This window comes from Phyllostomus hastatus, unplaced genomic scaffold, assembly GCF_019186645.2.
Source record: "Phyllostomus hastatus isolate PE091 unplaced genomic scaffold, TTU_PhHast_1.1 phas_contig_17, whole genome shotgun sequence".
Lineage (NCBI taxonomy): Eukaryota > Metazoa > Chordata > Mammalia > Chiroptera > Phyllostomidae > Phyllostomus > Phyllostomus hastatus.
The window spans coordinates 45,377,040-45,394,173 of NW_025333664.1; the positions used below are offsets into that span (position 1 = coordinate 45,377,040).

At 38.3% G+C, this 17,134-nt stretch overlaps 1 protein-coding gene and 1 pseudogene across 1 annotated transcript; one reads left to right on the plus strand and one right to left on the minus strand.

The window, feature by feature from the left end:
* The first annotated feature begins 1,699 nt into the window (after window positions 1-1,699).
* LOC123815389 (cyclin-dependent kinases regulatory subunit 2-like) lies at window positions 1,700-1,909 on the plus strand. Its single transcript, XM_045833710.1, has one exon. It carries the CDS (start codon window positions 1,700-1,702, stop codon window positions 1,907-1,909), a length of 210 nt encoding a protein of 69 aa, XP_045689666.1.
* A 13,319-nt stretch (window positions 1,910-15,228) lies between these two features.
* Window positions 15,229-16,891, minus strand: LOC123815301 (annotated as a pseudogene).
* Window positions 16,892-17,134: the final 243 nt, after the last annotated feature.

The window sequence follows — 17,134 nt, forward strand, 5'->3', positions numbered from 1 at the left end:
GAGACTTGTTCCACAAAAATAATGGTTGCTCGGTCCTTTTTCTACTCTTTGTTGTTATAAACTTTAAAGATAATGTCTACTAATTGGGAAGAATTCATGCCTATGTCACCCTGTAACTTCTGAAGTTTTTTCTGATGTCAGGTATACTTTGAGAAATAAAGATCATAGTCACCTTTCTAATATTTTCAGGGGCTTGTGAATCTAAACTAATATACGTTTCTATAGGCCTGGTAGATTATTTCAAGAAACTCAGGTGGTCCTCTGTGAGCTTCTGTTGTATTCCCTGTACCATATTCAGACTTTTTTACTTAGGGTCTCCTTTCTTCCATTCCTCAATAATGCACCTCTTATAAAGCTTTAAAAGAGAAAGGCTATTCTTATTAGGGTCCCAGTTGGGCTCAGTTAAAGACTTAGTAGGGTAAGGAGCTCCACCTGGATTTTCTTGGTGAAGTCTCCAGGCCTTTTCATTTGCCTTATCCACTACCAGCCTCCACTTATCCCCCATAAACAAATATTTAGTAAGGCTTTCATTTATGCACAATTTGGATGTTGGGTAGCAAAAAATTCATGCAACTAAGTCAGTCATTTTAGTAGAATCATCCATATAAGAAGAATTTGAAATTTTCCAGTTTAACAGATCCAGTGTAGAAAACAGAGTATGAGCTTAATAATATCCAGTGGTCTGGCCTACTGCCACTGCAGGTCTTTGCAAGAGTATTGCCCTGCCCTGGTAGGGGCTTGTCCTCCATCAAATTTGGTTTCCTGACAGATTTGAGGCAGAGAGACAAGCTCAGGATCACTTACTTCAGTTCCCTCAGCTGAATAAGGAGAAAGATTCCCCGGGGCTAGAGGGACCATGGAAACCCTGACCATGCTTGCAGCAGCCATACATTTAAAATTTTTTGGTCCCTATTTTCTGAACTTCTGCTATCTGCCACAAGAAAATCCCCCTTTACATGCACCATTAATCTGTCTCTGTTTAATCATGCATGTTTATTATATAAAATTATAAAAGTTTTACATAAGGCATTTTGTCCCACTTCCCTGATCTTTGACAAAACCACTCTAATTGCAGTATAGTATAGTAATTTAAGGACATTCAGTGGTCATCACTCTCCTGAGTCCCAATTATGCATAAGCCAAGTTGTAGTACAATAAAAATCATTTACTTGTTAGTCATAGGTTTATAAGCATAGGTCAATCAGTCAAAACTGACCCTTAAAAGGCTGTTTCCCAGAACAGAGGCTTTTCTCTCTTCTCCCATTCTACAAGACATAGCTCTAAATCACACAAACCAAACCAGAAGACACCTTCATTCCTGATGATCATTCAAGGTCATGACCCGGGACTATAACCTTGACCCAAAAAGAACAAATTCAATCAAAATGTGAAGACAGAGGGGAGTGCCCAAGAGCTGGAGAAGGGGAATCTCCAAGTGAAATCACTTGGTGGCTTCTAGGGAGTTTCCAAATTCACACCTTGGGGACCCCCAGTCCAGGCAGCAAATGGGACCCCTCACCAAATACCCAGACTTACTGAAGAGTCCTGAAGTTTTCCTGGAAGGAGTCAATGGAATATGAAACTTGAAAAAATGGGGTCAAGTCATCATCTCTGTCTGACATGGAAGGCTGCTGCATTGGGTCACATCCATTCTTCCCACCCTATCACTCCCACTTTGTGCTGCTCACCTTCTGGCAAGATGGCCCACAAACAGATCTACTATTCAGACAAACACTTCCATGAACACTATGAATACTGGCATGTCATGTTACCCAGAGAACTTTCCAAACAAGTACCCAAAACCCATCTGATGTCTGAAGAGGAGTGGAGGAGACTTGGTGTCCAACAGAGTCTAGGATGGGTTCACTATACTATTCATGAGTCAGAACCATATATTCTTCTCTTTTGATGACCTCTTTCAAAAGATCAACAAAAATGAAGCATAACTGAGGATCATCAATTAAATCTTTTTTTTAAATTTAACGTATGTGTGTATATAAGGTATTATTCAGTGAATACTTGAAAAATGTACAGATCATTCATCCATACCTGTGCATGAGCTGTATTCTTCACAGTAACAGAGCTCAGCTAAATGTAACTGCAAGTAGGTTACTGTAAGGTGTTTAAAATTTCTTCTAGTTAACTTTTCTCTTAATATAAGTTACTGTTTGACTTTACATGTTACTTTTGTTAAATAAAGTTTGTATGTTGAATTCTTTAAAAAAAAAACATGGCCTGTGCTGCTTGTCAGTACCAGAACCAATATGTAGAGAAACAAATTGAATTTTTGTCAGCACTTTATACAGAAAGCTGGGATCTGAAAAGATGGTGGGTTATGTACCCTAAAAGACTATCTTACATCCCATCTCATACTGACATTTTTTATAAGGAAAAAAAGTGTAGGTAAGGCATTTGAAATTCAGAAAAAAAAAGTAAGTGAGGGGTTTGCAATTCAAAGAAAACTTTACTCAGATGAAAGCTGCAGTCTAGCAGTTTTTCTAGCATCCTTTCTTCTGTTGACCAATGATTCTTTATATGTTCTGGGCTGAGAACATCTCTCCCTGGAGCACAATGGTTCTTGATTGCTTTCTGTGGCACAAATGTTGAATTGCTTGTGAGTCTCCTGGAGTCAGGTTGGGTCTGGTTATACATCCCAGTTCTTGGAAGAATAGATCTTTACATGCATTAATTTATAAGCTAATTAACTATAACTTAAAACTAAAACATTTTCAGCTCTTGAGTTCCTTCATTACATGGAATCTTCCTTTTCCTCCTTAATTTTGAATGCATAAAAGAAGTTGCAAAACTGTTATTCTCACTTTGAGAACTTGCTTCTTGGCATATACAGTAATTTTGACTTAGACTCTTATAAAAATTCTCTCCAGGTTTGGGTGTTTCTTACATTGATTATATAATATGTGATGTGATATAAAATGAGATGATAAAATGTAATGAAATGCAATATAATATGGCTCACTTTTTAATTTTTTAAATTATATTTTATTTATGCTATTACAGTTGCCCCAATTCCCCCCACACTTGCTTCCCTCCACCCAGCCTCTGCCCCAACTCAGGCAATCCCCACACCATAGTCCATGTCCATGGGCCATGCACATGTGTTCTTTAGCTAATCCACTCACCTTATTTCAACCAGTCATGAGGCTCATTTAAAAATATATTTATTTATTTTTAGAGGGTGGGGAGGAAGCGGGGGGGGGGAGAGAGAGAGAGAGAGAGAGAGAGAGAGAGAGAGAGAGAGAGAGAGAGAGAGACATCAATGTATGCTTGCTTCTCTTCCACCCCCTAATAGATACCTGGCCTGTGACATAAGCATGTGCCCTAACTGGGAATTGAACTGGTGACCCTTTGTCTCTCAGTCTGGCACTCAATCCACTGAACCACACCAACCAAAGCTCATTTTTGAGTCTGGATGCTAACCTAGATTGTCTACATGCATAGACTCATTTAAGTACCACAGAGAGGCAGCTGAAATGATAATAGTCTTGTTATATACTTTTAGCATTTTGCATAAATAATATTATACTGTATTCCTTGCAACTTAATACTTTGACTCAAATCATATCTGTAATTGTCATGCACATTAGCATTTGTTGGTTTAATGTTCCATTGCCATTGTTTTTGCTTTATATGTTAGATCCTTGTCTGATCCTTGTCTTAATAGATATAGTTAATGAAATAATACCCTACTAAGTGACTCTGGATATATCTAGTCTTTTCTTGTTAAAGTAAGACCTTCAATATCACCTCATCTTGATCTCCATGTGCAAATTTGTTAGAGTAACTCCTGGGTGGGTTCTAGAGGAGTATGGGATAGCCCCTCCTTCACCTATATCAGGGATAATTGTGCTCATATGTTTTTCATTATTCAGATTAAATTGAAATAGTTCAATGTATTAATATTTCAGCTGAGGACTTGTGCCTTTTTATGGTTTGCTTCAAACTTTTTTCTATATTCTGTTATACAAGGTCTGGCAGAAGTAATGCTTGCTTGAGTGTGGTTGGTAGGGTAATAATACAGATGTAATAATTTATATTTTAATTTGAACATTTCACCTGAAATGTCATATGGTGTGCTTGAGTGTGATATTGTTATGTTATAGAATTATGTGCTTACGATTTTGTAATAAGCAATCTTGTAATAAAAAGGGGCATTATATATGCCAGACTATTTTCTTCTAATCCTGTTATTTTTTGTTTTTCATGTTTAGATGTGTAAGTCAGTTGGAGTTTGAGTGTGTTTATGGTGTGAGTTAGGAATATGAGGTATAAGTCCTTCATCTCGGTGCTATATGGAACAATTTATTCTTTAGTATCCAATTCTAACATGTGTGTCTTATGGCTGTTTCCCAAAACATACTAGTTGCTTTTGAGTCCTTCTTCTGTTGTACTGAAGGGTAAAAGAAGCACAGGCTTGAGGTAAGATGATCATTTGTTGTTAGCCAGAAAAACCAATAAAATTCTAGGACACATTTCAGGCCTGGACATTTGTCCTAGGAAGTGCCTCCAGTTACATGAAGCTGCACTTGCTTGCCCCTATCTCCTGGTCACATCTTTTGGTTACTGGGCCTCTATGACCTTCACTCAATCCTGGACTCAGGGAAGGTGGTTGGGTTTCCTAAGATATTAGAAAGCCAGCCCTGGAGTGCTATGGATGCTTTTGTCATTATCTCAAACATCCAGTGCTACAAGCTCTATCCCATCCCCCCCCTCTTTTTTTTATGGAAACATGAGATTGTTATTTTACCATTTTATGAAATTTTTAGGTTTTATTATTCAAACAATTGTCTTCCTGGGAAGTTAAAATTACCTTTTAAATGCAGGTAAGCACTTGCCCAGAAGAGTAATAGGAAGAACTGGGAATGTCCATCACAGAGAGGGTTGGGGGAGAACTGGAAATAAGGGTTGATTGTAAAGAAATTATGCATCATATTATCCATTTATAGAGGTTTGAAATTTTAGATAATTTTATGGCCAATATCTTGTAGTATACAGAAGTCATGGTAGAAGGCTAAACATTGGCAGAGGAAGTTGAAGAGGCCTTTGGAGTTGAACACATCTGAGTTTAAATCTTACTTACACTTCTTATTACATTTAGTACCTAAGGCACATTTTTAACTTTATGTGAGCTTCTGTTTCCACAACCATATAATTAGAATTATTCAGTATCTCCATCAAGGTGTTGTTATGAAATAAATGAGATGATTTATGGAAGGCATTGACAGATACTTGACAGAACCAGGCACTCAACAATGATGTTTACTATTCTCCATGATTATTGGAAAAGCATCACTTGGGAACCAAGTTTGATTCTCACAATCCTCATCACTAAGCAAGTGGTAAATGAGCACTACATATTCTAAGCTGTTGGATCTGGATGCATGAGACAATGACAGAGAAGCAGAGGTCTCCATGGCTCTATTGCCATCTACCCCTGGGTGGTGTGGGCATGGGTACAAAACTGGGCATTATTGTTTGGTTTTGAGTTTAGAATTTTGGTTTAATTCATGTGGGGATCAGAGCTCAAGAAAACTCATTCCGGAGAATGAAATATGATGGTTTTCAGTTTGAAAGATGCTGACAATCAAGATCACTCTCCTGAACTTCAAATTCAAATTATTGAGAAGCTTGAGTTCAAGTCCTTGACTTCTAATTTTGCAACAGTGAAACCCTGAAACCATGCTTAGGCTTCCCATACCCCCTTCCTCCATATGACATGGTCTTGTGTCAAGTCTACATGAGGTGGCATGTACAATGATGCTTGGTGTCCTCCCATAATACCACATAGCTGCTAATAGAACACCACTGTCTCTCACCCCCATGCCAAAGTCAAAAAAGCCTTGGATTCTGCTTGTCCTCTATGGGGAGCCAGTTTTGTTGCATAATAAAATAAGGCATAGTGATGAATGCAGTCTGCTGAGGTCTGCCAAACTTTCCAGGCCAACCAGTCTTTTTTATTTCACACTGACCCTTTGTAACAGGAACCCTTTCTGTGGAGGCCATTTGGGGTTGTCTGTATTAGCCACTTTATTCACATTATTCATGGTGTTCTACTTTTTATTTTTGAGGTTTAGGCAATATCTGCCACTGCTCCTTTTAAAAGGGCCTCTTTAAACTTGGCCAATTTGACAAATGTGTCTTTTTGCATTCCTTAACTGTTATCCAGACATGAGAAATGGCTGATTTCTTCTTCTTCTTTTTAAAAATTTTATTAACAAACAATAAGGAAGATTAAGCTGAAAAGCGAAGAACCACATTGATTCTTAAATGGTGAGCAACTTGAAAATAGTAATTCTCCATTTTTTCTTTTCCATGTATGAAAATTATACAGTATGCTTAAATGTTTTGATTTTTCAATATTTTATTATCAGAAGTGAAACGCCCCCATTTACATGACTTCCCTGTTGTGCTATATGTTGAGGTAGAAAATTTATAGTAATATTTAAAATGTCATTTCATCCTATGATAGATTTGATGGATAAACAATTGGAGAATGATAAAGTCTTAATAGCAGATATTAAAAGAAAACAATGTATAGTTATAAAACTATGAAAGCATGTTTATGAAACAGGCTTTTTATTAGTCATGTGTTTCTTGCTTCAGCCCAATCCTTAATATTAGAAATAAGATGTAGGCTTTATTCAAGTATACATTATTCTATTCAGAATTATTTTTGGCTCTCCCACAGAACTTTCTGTTGATTTAGCCAAATTTCTACTTCCCCAATTAGTGTTACTTGGAAATCAACCACAAATATCCAACACTGACACTTATCCTGGTAACAGCAAACAGCAAACTCATTGCAAACATAACACTCATTTTGAGGGGAACAAAATACTAGTTCAGTCAGTTTTCCACTCTCTTTACTTTTCCACATACATCAGCTCTTCTTGGATAAGCTAACTTTTGTTTTTTAAACCTCACCATAATCCATGTGAATCTTGGCTAAGGAATTAGATTTTCAGTCTGTTTCTCCAATGCACAGTGGTTTAAGATAAAAGATAGTGTATAGCAGTATTAAAATATAAATATCCATTATTGGAGATGGGTTTATGCTTGTGTGGGTCAAAATCATTTTTCATATCAATGATCAGACAGATATTGCTTAATATTGACAAATATTGTTATAGTGGTGTAAGCCTATGTCCCAAATGAGTCATAACAGAAGATGCCAGAAGAATTGGAACACAGCAACATGTTACTGATAACTGGGGCAGTAGCTTGCAGCAATTGAAGATCGTTGCTTTCTGTCTTAGCTCATCTGTACTTTCTATTGCATGCAGACATTATTTTTGAGAAAAATAAATAATTGTTCTCAACTGTTTTGCACCCTTCTAAATTCAAAAAGAAGCTGTCATACCCAAGAGAGTGATGCCAGTTTGGAGGGTCAGGGGCACAAAATTCAACAGGGTGAGGGAGGCCCTTCTTCTTAGGGGGCACCCCATCACAGGGTGCTAAAGTGAGGAGCAGGTTGAAGGAAATCAGTTCCTGGAAGAACCACTGAGCCATTTGGGGAGTAATTTGTGGCACTTGTCTTTAGATTTTCCAATTAAATGGTCTAAGATAATCATGGAAATGCTTCACGTACTACCACATGTTTCAAGAGCTGAAGACCTGAGTTTTTACAGTAAAATTCTAAAGTTGTCTGGTTTGGTTTCTGGGTTCCCAGCCCCACCTCAATGCCCTCTTCTCTTGAGACATTCTTCCCCAGAGCTTACACATTTCCACATTTTATGAAATTACAAGATTTTTTTGAAAAACTTAATTCACAGCAATGTTGACTCACTCTGGAGCTAAAATATTGCCAAACAAATAAATAAACAAACTCAAGTAACTGGAGGACTCCTAAATGAAAGCTCAGAGCACTGAATTCAGTCCAGGGACAGGATTTGCTCCCACCCCAGAGCCTTTTCCATTTTATTAGATTCTTAGGTGGGTATAGAGTCCTGGAGGTGTGGCTGATCTTGATGTTTGTTTGTGTCCTGGAGGGAATGATCAGGGAGTGCTTGGTTCAATTCTTCCTATTATAGGGAGACCTGGAACCCCACAAGGCTCAAACTCAAGTCCTCCAACTTCAAATTACAAGTTATTTTCATTGGACTCTGCTAATCTTTCTTTGGCATTGTCAGCAGTTCTCAACTCTGACTTCATTGGAAATACCTGGGGAGTGTAAGTGTGGACATATATCCTAAGGCCTTGGCTAATAGCTTAGAACCTCTAGCAGTGGGTCCTAGTAACCTGGACTTTTAACAAAATCTCCAGGTGATTCTGATGCAGCTGGGAAGGGACCATCCTTTGAAAAACCACTGGGCAGAAGGTCTCAGGGATCCCCCAAGCTCTCTTGTTTCTAGCATTCCTAGCACAGAGATGGCAATGCACCAAAGAGAAGAGTATTTTAAGGGTTATCCAGGGCTGTCTACCACTCATAGCCTGTTACTTACTGCACACATATCTATCCCTAAATAGCATGCTGCCAACGACCTTCCTCTTACAAGCTGTGGTTGCCTTTAAGAGCTCAAAAGAGCTGTAATTGGGAAAGGGCAGCCCTGGTTTTACCCTCACTATGACCATTTCAGATCCCAGCCCAGCACAGCCTGGTAGGAAGAGAGCAGAGCCTATCATTGAAGGTAAGAACAGTTCTCAGAAGTCCATGCCCCAATCCCTACTCTGCCCATCCCAGTCTTGCTGACCTTGACCTTCTATAAAATTGTTTCTGCCATAACATGAGATTTCAGTATATACAGTTACTGGTAAGGATACAAGAAACACTCTGAGGCAAAATAAATTTAGCTGAATTTGGAGCATTGTTTGCTTTTGAAATTGTGGTAGAATATACATAAAATGTACCATTGTAAACTTTAAAAAAATCATGACCTAAAGACATGTTTGTTAATTTGAGAGAGAGAGAGAGAGAGAGAGAGAGAGAGAGAGAGAGAGAGAGACCGATGTGAGAAACATCAGTTGGTTGCGTTTCATATACACCCCAACTGGGGATCAAACCCATAACCTTAGTATGTGTCCTGACCCTGAGTCAAACCTGCAACCTTTTGACATGGAGAAAGAAACTCAATCAACTAAGCCACCCAACCAAGGCTACCACTGTAACTTTTTTTTAGTGACACTTCAGTGTCATTAAGTATATTCACATTGTTGTGTAACCATCACCATCATCCATCTCCAGAACTCTTTCATCTTCCCCATCTGTACCCATTAAACAATAACTCCCTATTCCTTCCATCCTCAGGCCCTGGAAACCACTGTTATACTTTCTGTCTCTAGGAATCTAAGTACTCCAAGTATCTCATATAAGGGGAATTATACAGTATTTGTCCTTTTGTGACTGGCTCATTTCACTCATAATCATGTCCTAAAGGTTTATCCATTTCCTAGTATGTATCAGAATTTCCTTCCCTTTTAAGACTGAATAAAATTTAACTGTATGTATAGACCACATTTTACTTATCCACTCCTCTGTTGAGGAGCACTTATGTAGCTTCCACATTTTGGCTATTGTCAATATTTCTGCTGTAAACATGGGTGTACAAATATCACTTTGAGTCTCTGCCCTCCATTCTTTTTCTAAAAATATTTTTATTATTGTTCAAGTACAGTTGTATCCATTTTACCCCCAGCATTCCTCCCTCCACACCAGCCATCCCTACTCCCCTTCCTTGATACTACCCCTTTTAGTTTTGTCCCTGTGTCTTTTAAACATGTTCCTAAAACCCTTCCCCCTTTTCCCCTCATTGTCACTTCCCACCTTCCATCTGGTTACTGTCAGTTTATTCTTAATTTCAATGTCTCTGATTATTTTTTTCTTTCTTTTATGTTGATTAGATTCCACTTATAGTTGAGATCATATGGTATTTGTTTTTTCACGGCCTTATTTCATTTAGCATAATGCTCTCCAGATACATCCATGCTGTCACAAAGGGTAGGAGCTCTTTCTTTCTTTCTTCTGCATAGTATTCTACTGTGTAAGTGTAATAGTTTTTTAATCCATTCATTTACTGATGGGCACTTAGGTTGCTTCCAGCACTTAGCTATTGTAAATTGTACTCCTACAAACACTGCGGTGCATAGGTTCTTTAGAACTGGTGTTTCAGGATTCTTGGGGTATAATCCCAGCACTGGAATTTCTGGGTGAAAAGGAAGTTCCATTTTTAGTTTTCTTTTTTAAAATATATCTTATTGATTATTCTATTACAGTTGTCCCATTTCTCCCCTTCATTCCCCTCCACCCTGCACACCGTCTCCCACCCACGTTCCCCCCTTTAGTTCAGGTCCATGTGTCATAAGTTCTTTAGCTTCTACATTTCTCATACTATTCTTGCCCACCCCCTGTCTATTTTCTACCTACCACCTATGCTACTTATTCTCTGTACCTTTTCCCCCCTCTCCTCCTCCCACTACCCTGTTGCTAACTCTCCATGTGATCTCCATTTCTGTGGTTCTGTTCCTGTTGTAGTTGTTTGCTTAGTTAGTTTTTGTTTTGGTTTTAGGTGTGGTTGTTCATAATTGTGAGTTTGCTGTCATTTTACTATACATGTCTTTTATCTTCTTTTTCTTAGATAAGTCCCTCTAACATTTCATATAATAAGGGCTTGGTGATGATGAACTCCTTTAACTTGACCTTATCTGAGAAGCACTTTATCTGCCCTTCCATTCTAAATGAAAGCTTTGCTGGATAGAGTAATCTGGGATGTAGGTCTTTGCCTTTCATCACTTTGAATACTTCTTTCCAGCCCCTTCTTGCCTCTAAGGTCTTTTTTGAGAAATCAGCTGACAGTCTGATGGGAACTCCCTGTAAGTTACTGTCTCCTTATCTTTTGCTGCTTCTAGGATTCTCTCTTTCATTTTTATCTTGGGTAATGTAATTGCAATGTGCCTTGGTGTGTTCCTCCTTGGGTTCACCTTCTTTGGGACTCTCTGAGCTTCCTAGGCTTCTGGGGAGTCTATATCTTTTGCCAGATTGGGGAAGTTCTCCTTTATTATTTGTTCAAATAACTTTTCCACTTGTTGCTCTTCCTCTTCTCCTTATGGTACCCTTATGATCAGGATGTTGGAACATTTAAAGATGTGCCAGAGGTTCCTAAGCCTCTCCTCATTTTTTTTTGAATTCTTATTTCTTCATTCTTTTCTGTTTGGTTGCTTCTTTCTTCCTTCTGGTCCACTTCATTGATTTGAGTCCCAGTTTCCTTCCCATCACTATTGGTTCCCTGTGCATTTTCCTTCATTTCACTTAGCGTAGTCTTCATTTTTTTTATCTAATTTGCGACCAAATTCAACCAGTTCTCTGAGCTTCTGATCACCAGTGCTTTGAACTGTGCATCTGATAGGTTGGCCATGTCTTGGTTGCTTAGATGTATTTGCTCTTGAGCTTTGATTTATTCTATTTGGGCTCTTTTCTTTTTTTTCTTTCTTTCTTCCTTCCTTTTTTTTTTTTTGTCTTGTCACCCCTTTTTAGTTTTCGGAGGACATTCCATACTGTTTTCCACAATGGCTGCACCAGTCTGCATTTCCATCAACAGTGCACTAGTGTCCTCTTTACTCCACAACTTTGCCCACACTTGTTGTTTGTTGATTTGTTTATAATGGCCATCCTGACTGGTGTGAAGTAATACCTCATTGTGGTTTTATTTGCATCTCTCTGATGGCTAGTGATGCTGAGCATCCTTTCAAATGTCTCTGGGTCCTCCATATGTCCTCCTTGAAGCAGTGTCTGTTCAGGTTCTTATCCAAATTTTTAATGGGATTATTTGACTTCCAGATTTGGAGTCATGTGAGTTCTTTATATATTTTGGAAATCAAACACTAGTCTGAGAAATCATTGACAAATATTTTTTCCCATATGGTTGGTTCCCTTTTCATTTCAATAATGATTTCTTTAGCCAAGTAGAAACTTTTTTTTGGTTTATAAATCTTTTTATTATCATTGTTTGTGGCAGCACAATTTATGTACAGTAGCTTTTTAATGTGATGTAGTCTCATTTGTTTATTATTTCCTTTATGTCCCTTTCTCTAGGGGACATAAAGGTGAAAATATTGCTCTGTGGAATATCTGAAATTTTCCTGTGTATCTTCTCCTCTGGGGCTTCTGTTGTGTCATGACTTATATTTAAGTCTTTTATCGATCTTGAGTTTATTTTTGTGTATGGTGTAAGTTGATGGTCAAGCTTCATTATTTTGCATGTACCTGTCCAGATCTCCCAGCACCATTTGTTGAAAAGGTTATTTTTACTTCATTTTATGAAACCACCCTCTTTGTCAAATATTAATTGACCATAGAGTCATGGGTTTATTTTTGGGCTCTCTATTCTGTTCCATTGATCTATCTATCTGTTCTTTTGCCGATACCAAACTGTTTTGAATACCATGACCTTGTAATATAGTTTGATAGCAGGTATTGTGATCCCTCCTACTTTGTTCTTCTTTCTCAAAATTGCTGCAGCTATTTGGGGTCATCTATGGTTCCATATACATTTTTGAAATATTTGTTCTATGTCTGTGAAATATGTGATTGGTACTTTAATAGGGATTGTGTTGAATCTATAAACTGTTATGGGTAGTATGGACATTTTGATGATGTTATCTTGCAATCCATGGACATGGTGTATGCTTGCGTTTGTTTTTGTCTTCCTTAATTTATTTCTTCAGTGTTTTGTAGTTTTCTGAGTACAGGTTTTTTACCTCCTTGGTTTGATTTATTCCTAGGCACTTTATTTCTCTTCTTGTTATATCAAATGTGATTTTTTCCCTAAATTCTGATTATGATATTTCATTGTTGGTGTAGAAAAATGCCTTTGATTTCTGAATACTGACTATGTATCCTGCTGTTTTTCCAAAGTCACTTTTTAGGTTAAATAGTTTTCTGATGGAGTCATTAGTGTTTTCTATGTATGCTATCACTTTATCTGAAAACGACAGTTTTGTTTCCTCTTTTCCAATTTGGATGCCTTTTATTTCTTTTTCTTATCTGACTCCTGTGGCTAGAACTTCTAATACTGTGTTGAATAGAAGTGGTGAAAGTGGACACTGTTGTTTGTTCCTGATTTTAGGGGGAAATCTTTAATTTTTTTCCCATTAAGTATAATGTTGGCCGTAGATTTCTCATATATGACCTTTATTATGTTGAGTTATGCTCCCTCTACTTCCCCTTTGCTGAGTATTTTTATCATAAATGGGTGCTGCACTTTATCAATCACTTTTTCAATGTCTATTGATATAATCATGTGATTTTTGTCATTCTTTTTGTTTATGTGATATGTTATGTTTATTGATTAGCAAATGTTGTACCATCCTAGCATCCCTGGGATGAATCTCACTTGATCATGGTGTGTGATCTTTTTAATGTGTTGTCGGATGCAGCTTGCCAAAATTTTTTTGAAGATTTTATCATCTATGTTCATCAGCGATATTGGCCTGAAGTTTTCTTTCTTTATTGTGTATTTATCTTGCTTTGGGATTAGGATGATACTGACATCCTAAAAATAGCATGGGAGTCATCCCTCTTCTTGGATTTTTTGGAATAATTTGAGAAGGAAAGGGGTTAGCTTTTCCTTAAATATTTCATTAATTTTTCCTGTGAAAGTGTCTGTTCCAGGGCTTTTGTGTGCCAGGAGTTTTTTGATTACTGCTTCAATTTCATTATCTGTTATTAGTCTGTTCAGGTTTTCTGCTTCTTTTCAATTCCATTTTGGAAGATTATACGTTTCTAGAAATTTGTCCATTTTACCAAGGTATTCAAATTTCTTGGCACATGGTTCTTCATAGCAATTTCTTACAATCCTTTGTATTTTTGTGGTATCAGCTGTAAATTTTCCTCTTTCATTTCTGATGTTATTTCCATTCTCTGTTTTTTTTTTTCTCGATGAATCTGGTTAATGGCTCATTGATCCTGTTTATCTTTTCAAAGAACAATCTCCTCAATTTATTGATCCTTGGGGTTGCTCTTTTAGTCTCTATGCCATTTAATTGTGCTCTGATCTTAGTTATTTCCTTCCTTCTATTCACTCTGGACTTTGTTTGCTGTTGTTGGTCCACTCTTTTTTTTTTTTTGGAATCACATTTTTTTTTAAATTTTATTTATTTATTTTTTTTAGAGAGGGAAGGGAGGGAGAAAGAGAGAGAGAGAGAAATTTTCATCATCAATTTTAAACATCAATTTTCAGTTGCTGGGGGTCATGGCCTGCAACCCAGGCATGTACCCTTACTGGGAATTGAACCTGCAATTCTCAGCCCACACTCAGTTCACTGAGCTACGCCAGCCAGGGCCTGTCCCTCCAATTCTTGCACATGTGTGGCTATGTTGTTTATTTGAAATATTTCTATCTATTTTAGGTAGGCTTGTATTGCTATGTACTTCTCTCTCAGGACTGCCTTCACTGTGTCTCATAGGTTTTGGGTTTTTCTATGTTCACTTTTATTTGTTTCCAGAAACCTTTTGATTTCTTTCTTGATGTCATTGTTAACCCATTCATCAATTAATATTATGCTATTCAGTCTCCATAAATTTGAGTGCTTTTTGAGTTTTTTTTCTTTGAAGTTGGTTTCTAGATTCAAGCGCTTAGAGCCTGAGAAAATGCTTGATAACACTTCAATTTTCTTGGATTTGTTGAAGTTTGTTTTGTGTCCTATCATGTGGTTTATCTTTGACAATGTTCCATATGTATTTGAAAAGAATGTGTTGTTTACTTTTCTGGGGTGAGTGTTTCTGTATATATCATATAAGTCCATTTGATCTAGTGCATGGTTCAGTGCCACAATATCCTGGATGATTCTGTTTTTTTTTGTTTTGAAATACAATGTAGCTTTTACTAAGTAGAGGAAAATGGAATTTGACTGCATGATACAAAGAATCCAGTCTGAGCAGATACCATAAGAATCCTTCTCTACTCTGTGATCTATGAAGGCAAACTCAGGGGGCCTCCCTGATCTACATGGACATGTGGACAGTGACTTCTTCAAGTAGCTGGCTCCTCCTGGGGAACATGTGACAATCCTCTATAATCCCCAGGAGGCAAGGGGAGAGGGCATACCAGTTCTCGCAGAACCACTTTCTAATTTATCTCATGGTGACTTTTAGGAATCTCTTACACCACTATTTTAAAATATCTGCAAAGAAAGTAGGGCAAGGGGCCATGTAAACACTGTTGTGTAACAAATGGAATGTCTCTGTCCATGGAATCACAGTGGGTGAATCAAGTGTAATTAGGCATTGTATGAAGACAATGCCACACTTCCCCCATGACCTGTCCAGTTAGTGTGGATAAACTTTCCTGGTTTGGTTAAGAGTCCATAGGTATAATCCCCAAAGTAATCTCACTGGATCTGGATCAGGTTGTCTGTCAGCATGTCATGTCTCTAGCTGTCATGATAGGAAAGAGCCACAATGAAGCAGGGCATAAAAACGCCCACCTGGATGCCATGCTGACTTCCTATTACCAGGAGTCCTGGTAGTCTTTGACAGATGACTTAATGAAGTCATCTAGGCCCTGGCTTGTGTGTCTCAGTGGATTGAGTGCTGACCTTGAACCAAAGGGTCAGTAGTTTCATTCCCAGTCAGGGCACATGCCTGGGTTTTGGGTCAGGTCCCCAGTAGGGGGCACATGAGAGGCAACAACAATGGATGTTCTTCTGTCTTCCCTTCCCCTCTCTAAAAATAAATAAATAAAATCTTTAAAAACATTATTTAAAAAATAAGTTATCTAGCAGTAGGGTTTGAAATTCTGGGTTTCAATCAAATGTATCTTTTATCTTTCCTAGACATACACTTCTGACGATGCAGACCTCCTCCACATCAAGGCAATGCCACTGCAGTTGAGGATCCAACCTATCTCAGTGGCTGCCTGTCTCAGGTTCATAAAGCCTTGAGCATAAGAGAAGATCTTGGATGCATAGAGGGCCTTTCCAATATCCTCCAGGAATGATTTCTTATTTTCTTAACTAGATCTTTTGAGGCCCCTTCCACTTTTTTCTAGCTTTAATTATTTTGTCCTCCAGAGATGACAAACATTGGGCAAATACTGCTTCTTCAATGAGGGTGATGAGCACGCCATACTCAGAGGCTGAGATGGCAGTCCACTTCCCCATATCCTTCTGCCTCACACTGTCCCTGATCTTGGGAAGCAGGGGAATGCCATTTCTGTCTGGGAGCTTGAGGATATTGGCTGTGCTTTCAATCAGTAATGAGTATAGCTTTGTCACATTCCAGTCCTCAAATGCCTGTACCATCTCATCATGCTCCATGCCCAGGACATCCTACATCACATGGTAAACCTCATAGATCAGCTGCATGGCCCCATACTCAATCACATTGTGCACCATCTTTATAAAGTGTCCTGCTCTCTCCTCTCCCACCCAGTCACAGAAGGGCTGCCCAATTCCTACTGTTACAGCAATACCTTAGAAGATTACCTTGATGTGGGTCCAGGTTTCTTTACTCCAAGCATAGTGATGGGCCATACTGGGCCCCTTCTTCTCCACTGCTAATGGTGCTCCCCACAAACAAGATTCCCTTGGGCTTGAGGTCTTGACATTATCTAATGGTATCCCTGTACTCAGAGTTTCCTCCATCAATGATGATGTCACCCATGTCCAACAGTGGTACTAATTTTTCAATGAAATCATCAACAGCTTGACCAGCCTTCACAAGCAGTATGATCCATCAAGGCTTCTTCAGCTTCGAGACCATCTCTTCCAAGGAGTGAGCATGAACCGTTTTGGTTCCCTTTGCCTCATTAGCCAAGATATCATCAACTTTGGAGACTGTCCTATTGAAAATACAGACCAAAAAGCCGTGGTCTTTCATGTTCAAAATTAAGTTCTGACCCATCACAGGCAGTCCAATTTTTGCAATATCAGCTTGGGCCATGGTAGTGTCAGGGGCATCGTCAGTCTGTGAAGGAGAGAAGAGAGGCCAAGAGCATGGTACATATGGCACTGATACCCAAGGTTGAGTTCCACTGGGTCCTTTATTGATTCCTTGTAGGGAAGATCTATCCATTGTTTACAGTAGGGTGTTAAAATCCTCTAGTATAAGTGTGTTTCTGTCTATATCTTTCTTGATGTCCTCCAAGAATTTTCTTATATATGTGGGTACTCCTATGTTGCATAC